At 47.6% G+C, this 12,417-nt stretch overlaps 1 protein-coding gene across 1 annotated transcript in view; it reads right to left on the bottom strand.

Annotated features, from left to right (window-relative positions):
* The window catches only part of LOC134929680 (general transcription factor II-I repeat domain-containing protein 2A-like), a 100,245-nt gene that overhangs the window by 64,771 nt on the left and 23,057 nt on the right, over window positions 1–12,417 (bottom strand). The window contains exon 3 of the mRNA XM_063925259.1: window positions 7,770–7,822. Within this exon, the coding sequence (XP_063781329.1) occupies window positions 7,770–7,822 (53 nt within the window). The remainder of the gene's footprint in view (window positions 1–7,769; window positions 7,823–12,417) is intronic.

Here is a 12,417-nt window from a genome sequence, read left to right on the forward strand (position 1 = left end):
CTCAATAACAATAATTTCCACTCTTTTCCGGTCTATTCTGAACACCTCACAACATTGTTTTTAGGCCAAAAGGTTGCACCGAGGTTGCTGGATGACTAAGCTAAGTGACACAAGTGGACAACACAAACACCTGGCCCATCTAGGAGTGGCACTGCAGTGTCAGACAGGAGGGCAGATATAAAAAAGGCCCCAAACAGCACATCATGCAAAGAAGAAAAAGAATTGCAATGAGGTCGTTGTATGACTAAGCCAAGTGACACAAACAATTGGCCCATCTAGGCGTGGCACTGCAGTGGCAGACAGGAGGGCAGATATCAAAAAAGGCCCCTAACAGCACATGATACAAAGAAGAAGAAAAGGTGCAACGAGGTTGCTGTATGACTAAGCCAAGCGACACAAACAATTGGCCCATCTAGGCGTGGCACTGCAGTGGCAGACAGGAGGGCAGATATTAAAAAAAGGCCCCTAACAGCACATGATGCAAAGAGGAAAAAAAGGTGCACCGAGGTTGCTGTATGACTAAGCTAAGCGACACAACCACCTGGCCCATCTAGTAGTGTCACGCAGTGGCTGAATGTCGAGAGTGGGATGCAATTGTTTGGTCCACTGACAGCATCTCCAGCACACTCCAGTCACTTTTAAAAAATCTGCAATTGGTGGATTTATACGGCAGTACCCCAGGACTAATACAGCAGTACCCTTGGACTCATACGGCAATGTCACACAGGATGGCACTTTTCAAAAACTAGGCCCCAAACAGCACCTCATGCAAAGATGTCGAAAAGGTGCAATGAGGTAGCTGTATGACTAAGCCATGCGACACAAACAATTCCAACTGGAATTATACATCCAAATCACTGGAATTATACGTCCAAATCACTGGAATTAATTAGCAAAATCATTGGAATTATACGTCCAAATCACTGGAATTAATTGGCAAGATCACTATAATTATACGTCCAAATCACTGGAATTAATTGGCAAAATCCCTGTAATTAATAATTATACGTCCAAATCACTGGAATTAATTGGCAAAATTACTGTAATTATACTTCCAAATCACTGGAATTAATTGGCAAGATCACTGGAATTAGTAATTATAAATCCAAATCACTGGAATTAATTGGCAAGATCACTGTAATTAATAATTATACGTCCAAATCACAGGAAATAATTGGCAAAATCACTGTAATTATATGACCAAATCAATGGAATTATTTGCCAAAATCACTGTAATTATACGTCCAAATCACTGGCATTAATTGGCAAGATCACTGTAATTAATAATTATACATCCAAATCACTGGAAATAATTGGCAAAATCACTGTAATTATACGACCAAATCACTGGAATTAATAGGCAAAATCAATGTAATTAATAATTATACGTCCAAATCACCTGCCTAGTGAAGTGGAATCTAGATGGGATCTGGTACCACCGGGGACACAATACCTCCATCAATTGTCTAAATCCCACTGCACTAATGGCGGATACCGGACGCACGTCTAACACCAACATAAGTGTCAAGGCCTCAGTTATGAGGGCTTCCATTGTCATGTGAAGCTGAATCACTTGTCATGAACATAGGCAAGGGCATCAGCCATTCCTTGCCACTCCGTGTCGTAAATGTCATGTTGGCAAGTTTACAGTTTCTCCTCAGACCACTTAAATTTCTTTTTTTGGGTCTTTTTACTGAACATTGGCTTTTTGGATTTTACATGCCCTCTACTATCACAATGGGCATCTGCCTTGGCAGATGACGTTGATAGCATTTCATCGTCTATGTCATGTCTAGTGGCAGCAGCTTCAGCACTAGGAGGAAGTGGTTCTTGATATTTCCCTATTTTATCCTCAAAATTTTTGTTCTCCATTATTTTTCTGGAGTTATATAACACAATATGGGGCACAAGAGAGCGTACCCCTACACCTCACAGGGCAAACACTAACAATTATTTGGATTAAATATTAATAACTCCTTTATTTGGAGTAAATAATATACAGCACAGGACAGCACAACTGAATTTATAAGGCAGCACCACTGGACTGAATTTATACGGAATTAAATGGATTTATATGTACTTATACGGCAGGATAACTGGAACTATGCGCAGTATCACAGGAATTATATGGCAGTATCACAGGAATTATACGCCAGTATTCTGAGAATTATACGGCAATATCACAGGAATTATATGCCAGTATTCCGAGAATTATATGGCAATATCACATGAATTATACGCCAGTATCACGGGAATTATACGGCAATATCACGGGAATTATACGGCAATATCACGGGAATTATATCCCAGTATCACAGGAATTATAAGGCAGTATCACAGGAATTATACGCCAGTATCACAGGAATTAAATGGCAGTAACACTGGATATATGGCAGCAGAGGACACCACCACTGTGACTGGTCACTGGACTGATGCTGCACAAGACACTACTCCTGGTCTGATGCAAGACAACACAGCACCACTGAAAGGGACTTATACAGCTACACTGGATATATGAAAGCAGAGGACACCACCACTGTGACTGATCACTGGACTGATGCTGCACAAGACACTACTCCTGGTCTGATGCAAGACAACACAGCAAAAATGAAAGGGACTTATATAGCAGCCAGCAGCACTGGGGACATATAGCTAGGCCTGCCATCAAGGGGGGATGGTGGGTACTCTAGGCCTGGGCCCGGACTGAGATGGGGCCCGGGTGCTTGTAGTCAGGTTCAGGGACGTACATCAGCTGCCTGCACATCGGCAGGCAGCCACGGATGGAGAGGCAGGGACGTGGACTGTGGCCATATTCTTAATACAGAGCCAGCCGTTAGCCAATCAGAGCTCACGAACCGGCAACCAATCGCAGCTCCTGATTGGCTGCCGGTCCGTGAGCACCAATTGGCTCACGGCCAGCTCTGTATTAAGAATATGGCCGCAGGTCGTGGCTCTGCTTCTGTCCCTCCGTGGTTGCCCTTCTGATGCGCTCGGTCCCTCCGTAGCTGCCTGCCACCTGATCCTGACTACAACCATCTCTGGGCCCGCTCAAAAGGTAAAGTTGGGGAATGTAGGGGGGGCCCTGTCTTGTGAGTGTCAGTCCCGGGCCCCATCATTTCTGATGGCAGCCCTGCATATAGCAGCATAGGACACCAACCCTGTGACTGGCTGGACTGATGCAGCATAAGACACTGACTACACTGGACTGGACAACACAGCACAAGACTCGCCACCCCACTTTCCCGCCCCCACACAAACAGTGAGGACGGAGACACGTCCTTTCACTACACCCTCCGAGACTGGAGTGAAAATGGTTGCGACGCGCGGCTCCTTATATGGAATCCAAATCCCGCGAGAATCCGACAGCGGGATGATGATGTTTTGCCTCGTTCTGGTTTCCAAGTCAGGCGGGAAAACCAGAGCCTGGCTCGGATACGGACTCAAATGGTGAAGTTCGGTACGGTTTGGTTCTCTGAGAACCGAACCCGCTCATCTCTAGTTCAAACTGAATTCTAAATTGCAGTGAAAAAATAAAGCAGCCAGTATTTACCCTGCACAGAAACAATATAACCCACCCAAATATAAAACTCTCTGCACATGTTACATCTGCCCCATCTTCAGTGCAGCATGGTTTTGCCCAATTGACAACATTTTTTGTTTGCTAAGGAACCTGAATAAGGCTCACAGTATGGTAAAACTACTCTTAAAGCTTTGGGACGGGCAGAGCCGGCCCTAACCAATATGATGCCCTAGGCAAAATTTTGACTGGTGCCCCCTAGCACCACCGCTGGTTCCGCCTCTGACCTTGCACCTCTTTCCCAGCACCATCACCCCTCATCTATAGCAGTCCTTATTTTGGTGTTTGTACCCCCTATATTTTAAATAGGAATAGTTTGCACATTTGGTGCACAGCCCAAAAAGGGGTGTGTTTTGGCTGGCAAGGGGCATGGCCACACAATAATAACCCCAATTCCAATTACGCCACACAGTACTGCACTTTAACATTTGATCATGCAATAGTGTCCATAATTCATATTGCATCCCACAGTAGTATCACTTTACCTTATAAACATTACTCCTCACAGTAGAGCCCCTTATTCACATTACATCACACTGAATTGCTCCTTATTCACATTACACCACACTCTATTGCTCTTTATTCACATTAGATGACACAGTAGTGCCCTTTGTATATGCAACGCCACATAGTAGAGCACCTTATACACATAATGCCACACATTAGTAATGCATTTATACACATAATTCCACACATATGAGACACCTTATTAATGTCCTTATAAACATAATGCACCTTACACATTATGACAGCCTTTATTAATGCCCTTTTACACATAATGTCCCTTACACATATGCTGCACATTATTAATGTCCTCATACACATAATGACACACATAGTGCCCCCTACACATTTGCTGCACATTATTAGTGCCCCTATACACATAATGACACACATACAGTAATACCCTGTTACACATATGCCGCTCATTATTAATGCCCTTATACACATAACACACATAGTGCCCCTTACACATATGTTGCACATTATTAATGCATCTTTACATGACACACATAATGCTCCTTACACATATTCTGAACACTACTGCACAACCAACCCACTCACATGCACACAGCACTCACACTGCCACTAACACTGTGACCTCTGCCTCTGCTTGGATACAGATGTGTCCTCATAAATCTTGCCTCAATGCTAACGTCGGGCACCTTTTTTTTATGAAAATGCATTTATTTGGTTTGCTATGTGGCTAGGATGCTCAAGCAGCTCCTGCTGATTAAAATTATATGCAGCATGCCTATTTACTGTGTGAGACTGTGGCTGTATCTGCATATAATATGCTACACACAGAATATAGGCATGCCGCATATCATTTTAATCAGCAGAAGCTGCTAATGCCCCAAGGCATATCAAATGCCCTAGGCAATTGCCTAGTTTGCCTATGCCTATGACCGGCTCTGGGGACGGGTACAGGTTCTCTTTCAAAATGTAACAAATTCAAATACTTGCTGGAAATTAAAATTACATATAAAGGAAACTTTTAATTTATTCAATACAAGAGCATTAACTTCATCACCGTCATTAGATTAATTTGATCTGTTACAAAATATGGAAACAATATTCTCATTATTTTTCTAATTAATTTATCTTCTATTTCCTTGCTTCAAAAAGGCAAACTGATGTTTTATACATTTTCCAGCGTTACAGATATGATGTTGCTGTTCCAAAAAGTTGAGACACTTAGAAATAATGAGAATCTAGTTCAAAATTGCAGATTTCTCATTTTTTCTTTCGATTTTCTTTTTTTATGTAGGGCATAGCATATCATGATACAAACAAAAAAGATCAATGCCCTCTGTATAAGCATGGGTAAATAAAAAATGCCAAACTGGCATTATATTGAGGGTGGATTGAGAAAGGAGGTGAAATATACGTAATATTTGTAATTAATACATATGAATGGACTTTTGTGCAGAGAGTACACCTGGGGGTATATTTACAAAGCTCCCGATTTTGACGATTTTTTTTTTCAAAGTGCCATCTCGGAAATGTACTAAACAGAAATCTTGGCAGAGATGAGGGCATTCATATTTGTTTTAACGGCAGAGATCACAAATACGAATGAATACACCATCGGTCAAACGTGCCTGTTATTTTATACAACTCGGTAATTTACTAAGAATTCGTAATCACAATCACTGCTGGCAAAAGCCAAATACTGAATTTGTAAAAAGCAGTTTTAAAATAGACCTGTTTTTTTATCCGTATTCTGATAGGCGTGCACGGATCAGTGAGATCCGTGCATGCTTATCTGTGGGTAGGGGTGTGAAAGTGTGATAAATTAAAGAAAAAAATTGCGTGGGGTCCCCCCTCCTAAGCATAACCAGCCTCGGGCTCTTTGAGCCGGTCCTGGTTGTAAAAATACAGGGGGAAAAATGACTGGGGTCCCCATATTTAAACAACCAGCATCGGGCTCTGCGTCTGGTCCTGGTTCAAAAAATATGGGGGACAAAACACGTAGGGGTCCCCCATATTTTTTAAACCAGCACTGGGCTCCACTAGCCAGAGAGATAATGCCACAGCTGGGGGACACTTTTATATAGGTCCCTGCGGCCGTAGCATTACCCCCCCAACTAGTCACCCCTGGCCAGGGTACCCTGGAGGAGTGGGGACCCCTTAAATCAAGGGGTCCCCCCACCAGCCACCCAAGGGCCAGGGGTGAAGCCCGAGGCTGTCCCCCCCATCCATGGGCGGTGGATGGGAGCAGGGGCGGATCCAGAAGAAAATGATAGGGGGGGCACCATGGAAGGGGCAAGTGTATTTGCGTGCGGCTTCGGTGCATGCGCTTCCAGAAATGGGGTATGTCCCCACTACAAGGGGCAGCGTGTGAGGGGCAGGGGGCAGCGTGTGAGGGGCAGCATGTGAGGTGCAGGGGGCAGCGTGTGAGGGGCAAGGTGAAGGGGGCAGTGTGTGAGAGGCAGGGTGCAGGGGGAAGCGTGTGAGGGGCAGGGTGCAGTGTGAGAGGGTCAGGGTGCAGGGGGCAGCGTGTGAGGGGCAGGGTGTGAGGGGCAGGGGGCAGAATGTTAGGTGCAGGGGACAGCGTGTGTAAGACAGTGTATAGGGGGCAGTGTGTGAGAGGCAGGGTGCAGGGGGAAGCTTGTGAGGGGCAGGGGGCAGCGTGTGAGGGGCAGGGGGCAGCGTGTGAGGTGCAGGGGGCAGCGTGTGAGGGGCAGGGTGCAGGAGGCAGTGTGTGAGGGGCAGGGGCCAGGAGGCAGCGTGTGAGGGGCAGGGTGTGGGGGCAGTGTGTGAGAGGCACATACCACCATATACTACATATAGACCGTATCGCCCCCCCCCCTTAGTGCCCGCCGCCGCAGCAGCAGCCGCACACACGTTAAAGGTAGCTGGCACAGGCTGGCAGCCGCGATACAGCAAACAGCATACTCACTGTGACAGGCTGATATACACAGTGAGTGAGTCACTGTCTCCGTCCTGCTGCTGCTGCCTCTGCGGCTCTGCCTGCTTCGATCTGCGCCTCTGTCTCCTCTCTGTGTGGCCGCTGGGGAGCCTGGGCTGGCTGGAAGAGAAATCCAGTCCACGCGGTCCAGGGTCCACCACTACGCGCTGCCTGACTCCTTAGCCTGTCCCGCAGCCTGCTCCGTCTCCCGGCCTCCGTGCGCTGCTGCCTGCTGGTCACATGCAGTGCAGCAGGAGAGGAGGAGGGAGGGAGGGCTGCACTCACTGTGGGCGTGAGCCGTCTCTGGTCCCAGCGGCAGCTGTCAAATCAGCGTGCGCTGACAGCCTGCTGGGGCCGGGCCGGCACAAATGAAAAAAAAATCCTCTGCCCTGAGACTTAATGGGCCACAAATGACAGGGGGGGCACGGGCCCGAGTGCCCCCCCCCCTGGATCCGCCACTGGATGGGAGGCTGATAGCCTTTGTGTAAAATTAAAGAATATTGTTTTTTTTAGAACTACAAGTCCCAGCAAGCCTCCCCTCAAGCTGGTACTTGGAGAACCACAGGGACCAGCATGCGGGGAAAGAATGGGCCCGCTGGTACCTGTAGTTCTACTACAAAAAAAATACCCCCAAAAAAACACTACACACACACACTGTGACAGTACAATTTTATTTACACACACTTACACACTCACATACTTACCTACATCCAACGATTCATGTTCTCTTGTCCAGTAGAAGCCACGGATTACTTGTAAAAATAAAATTATACTTACAAACAATCCAATGTAGATCTGTCCTCTTCTTTGTCGTCGTAATCCACGTACTTCTTTAAATAAATAAAAAAATGAAAAACCCGGTCCACGCTACTAAAGGGGTTCCATGTTTACACACGGAACCCCTTTCCCCGACTGGCAGGACCCCCCATGACTTCTGTCAGTGAAGGTCCCGCCAGCCAGTCAGGGAGCGCCACGTCATGGCACTCTCCTGATTGGCTGTGCGCTCCTGCACTGTCAATCGGGAGGAGCGCACTGGTTACAATGTAGCTTAGCGCGGCTCCATGATGGGAACTTTGCGGTCTGCGGTTAACCGCAAAGTTAATTGGGGTCACCCCTACGTGTTTTGTCCGCCATATTTTTTGAACCAGGACCGGACGCAGAGCCTGGTGCTGGTTGTTTAAATATGGGAGGACCCCATTCATTTTCCCCCCCAGTATTTTTACAACCAGGACCAGCTCAAAGAGCCCGAGGCTGGTTATGCTTAGGAGGGGGGACCCCACCACGCAATTTTTTCCCCTATTTTTAACACTTTCAACACCTCATATAATGTACACAATGAAGCCCTACACTGATCTCACTGAACCGGCCGGGATTCATTGTGTTAAGTCCGGCAGTGTTTTACTAATCACTCCCGTAAAACACAGCCCGACAATACGTATCACATCGACATCGGAAAATACGAAAGAAGACAAATCGGCAGCTTAGTAAATTACATGCAATTTATTCAAAAAGTTGCAAAAAAACACGACCGATACAATTCGAGATGAAACTCCCACCAAATCTACACAAATACGATTCTTAGTAAATATGCCCCTTGGTGGTAAGAGAGGATTGCGTTAGATGTAATTACAGTGACTTTAGAAACAAACAGTTATTTATCTATACTGCATGTTAAACCTATTGAGGGTAAGCATGTATTACTAGAAATTAAATTTCATTGCTCTCTGATTAAAATACCATGTGTGCAGATCTAGAACCTGATTCCAATATGCATAAAGGGCCCGATTTAGATGTGGTTGGAGGTGCTATCCTTCCTTGGAAGCAGCAGTGATAGCTCTGTACAGGGATGCAGGAGGAGGAGTCTATTACAAGCAGATGCCTCCTGCTGCAGTAGCATACTTGCTGACATTGCTGCCCCTCAGCCTGATTGGCGAAAAGGGGGCGTGTACGACAGCAAGGTGGCGTGTCCAGTGAGTGTGTCAGCACGAATGTGTCATCGTGGCTCCGCCCCACGCTATCCAGTGCCATGGAAACAAGCAAAGGATAGCGGGGAGCGGAGCTACGATGACATGATTCAGCGCAAATCGTGTCATCACGTCCCCATCTAACTGCCCATTGGGGGTCTGTTGCTGCCGGCCAATGAGGGGGTGCGGTGGCTGATGCGGGACACTTGCTGCTTTCCAGGAGGTAAGGAGCGCCACCCGATTTTTGGGAGTCTCCCGGCCGTTCCGGGAGGATAGGCAAGTATGTGCAGTAGTGATCTGAGCATCGAATCACTTATTCACCTTCAGGCAGCTTGCACTACACATGGGTACATGCAAGCCGCCTGTCACAAAGGACAGGAAATCTCCCTGCAACCATGGAGATCCCCAGCCTCTTCCCTCAACCCTAAATGGCAGCAACACACCTTTGTTTGGAGAAACGGAGGCCGTTGCCGAACCCCCCCTGCCCCCACACTCCCAAATGGCATCAGTCTGCCAATCACTAACAGTCTGATGCCGGACGGCATGCTAAGTCACAGTACCAGGCCCAGCGCTACCCGCCCAGCAAAGGGATGCAGTGCAGGTAGGCGCCAGGGAGGAGAGGCGCTTTCCCTGTACTGCATCCCCGCTGCTGCGCCGTCCTGTCCCCCCCTGCTGCCGGCTGCTGTGCCTGTCACTGTATGACAGGCAGCGGTGCCGGCAGATTAAAGCCTCCTCTCCTCTCCCTTTGACATTCTCTACGGTAACAGTTCTCCTCCCCCAGGCGGCGCTAACATACGCTACCCATTGTTTTCTCCCCGGGCCTCCGCCTCTTTTCCGCCACGGCCACTCAGACATCACAAGCTGTGGCATGTGCGCATGCACAAGAAAATAGCAAAGGGGGAGCACGGCATCAGTGACGCTGAGACCTGAGTTGCCACGGCGAAGCAAGTGTAATACCAGCGAGGGGAAGCCCAGGGACAAAACAACAGGGAGCGTATGGCAGCGCTGGCTGGGGGAGGAGAACTGTTACCATGGAGAATGTCAAAGGGAGCGCAGTGAAGGCAGCTGAGTACATCCTGCCCTAACTGATCGGACGAAGGGGGTGGAGCTTCACGGATGAAAAGGGGGCGGAGCTTCACGGACGATAAGGGGTGGGGCTACACGGAACCAGAAGACTGCAGTACCACAGAGGAGCGGGAAGATCCTCTTCAAATGTAAGTAGTCTCTCTCCCCCCCCCTCCCTCTCCCTTCCTCCCTACCAACTTGACACTTGCCTGCCGTACTGTATAAAATGGGGACACCTGCCTGCCGTACTGTATAAAATGGGGACACGTGCCTGCGTAATGTGTAAAATGGGGACTCTCGCCTGCGTAATGTGTAAAATAGGGACACTTGCCTGTGTAATGTGTAAAATGGGGACTCTCGCTTGCGTAATGTGTAAAATGGGGACATTTGCCTGTGTAATGTGTAAACTGGGGACTCTCGCCTGCGTAATGTGTACAATGGGGGCACTTGCCTGACGTACTGTGCAAAATGGGGACTCTTGCCTGCTGTAATGTGTAAAATGGGGACTCTTACCTGCGTTATGTGTAAAATGGGGACTCTCGCCTGCGTAATGTGTAAAATGGGGACACTTGCCTGCCGTACTGTGTAAAATGAGGACTCTTGCCTGCGTAATGTGTAAAATGGGGACTCTCACCTGCGTAATGTGTAAAATGGGGACTCTCGCCTGCCGTACTGTGTAAAATGGGGACTCTCGCCTGCGTAATGTGTAAAATGGGGACTCTTGCCTGCCGTACTGTGTAAAATGGGGACTCTCGCCTGCGTAATGTGTAAAATGGGGACTCTTGCCTGCTGTACTGTGTAAAATGGGGACACTTGCCTGCCGCACTGTGTAAAATGGGGACACTTGCCTGCCGCACTGTGTAAAATGGGGACACTTGCCTGCCGCACTGTGTAAAATGTGGACTCTTGCCTGCCGTAATGTGTAAAATGGGGACTTTTGATGTTTGTTTTTTTCCCCCTGTGGTGGCCGTGATGATATCAGATGAGACCACGCCCATATCAATGAGGCCACGCCCCCTTGCCGGGAGCGCACCCATGCTTTTTCTTTTTATAGCTATGGGGGGGCGCTTTTTTAAAATGTAAATGGGAGGGGTCGCATTTTGAAATCTCGCACTGGGAGCCAAATTGGCTAGAAACAGCCCTGGACCACATCCTTTTATTCAGCGGCGCTGTCCCTTTGTAAAGTATGGGAGGGCGCAAGTTTATAGTTTGCAGGAGGGCGCCGAACACCCTAGCACCGGCCCTGCACAGGACCCATTTGCATATGCGCAGAATGGGTCATGCGCATGTGCAAAGTACCGATAATAGGTACTTTGAGGTGCACAGCGCACCTCCACAGGGCCTTATTCATGTTTGTAAGTAAAGCAAAAAAGCAAGTATCCTGGCAAAACCATGCTGCACTGTGGTTAGGGCAGATGTTACATGTGCAGAGAGATTTAGATTTGGGTGCGTTGTGTGCAAACTGAAATCTAAATAGCAGTGTCAAAATAAAGCTAACATTTGTGGGCTACATGCAAAAGCAGCTAGTATTTACCCTGCACAGAAAAAATATAAATGTATTTACTTGGCAATTCCCACTTGTCGGAAAACACGTGGATCGGCGGATTGGCAAGGTCGGGAATGGCCAAATCCTGTTGGATTTGGCCGGTAATTGAATACTCAAATGTCGGATCCTTTCCGTCAGAAAGGATCCGACATCAAATAAATAGACCCCTATGTTGACATTCAAAATTCCGTCATGGTGAATGCTGACAAAATATACCCAGCATATACATTTACACATCCCTCAGGCCTGATAAGCATCGTATTACAGCGGAGCTTAATCACGGTAACTTCCACCAGCTGCCACGTAGCATAATTTAGCCACACTGACTAGAGATGAGCGGGTTCGGTTTCTCTGAATCCGAACCCGCACGAACTTCATGTTTTTTTTCACGGGTCCGAGCGACTCGGATCTTCCCGCCTTGCTCGGTTAACCCAAGCGCGCCCGAACGTCATCATGACGCTGTCGGATTCTCGCGAGACTCGGATTCTATATAAGGAGCCGCGCGTCGCCGCCATTTTCACACGTGCATTGAGATTGATAGGGAGAGGACGTGGCTGGCGTCCTCTCCATTTAGATTAGAACAGAGAGAGAGAGATTGACCTGATTTACTGGAGATTAGGAGTACTGTAGAACTGTAGAGAGTGCAGAGTTTACTAGTGACTGACCACAGTGACCACCAGACAGTGCAGTTTTATTTAATATATCCGTTCTCTGCCTGAAAAAAACGATACACAGTGACTCAGTCACATACCATATCTGTGTGCACTGCTCAGCCCAGTGTGCTGCATCATCTATGTATATATCTGACTGTGCTCAGCTCACACATCTTATAATTGTGGGGGAGACTGGG

Source organism: Pseudophryne corroboree, chromosome 5 (assembly GCF_028390025.1).
Source record: "Pseudophryne corroboree isolate aPseCor3 chromosome 5, aPseCor3.hap2, whole genome shotgun sequence".
Lineage (NCBI taxonomy): Eukaryota > Metazoa > Chordata > Amphibia > Anura > Myobatrachidae > Pseudophryne > Pseudophryne corroboree.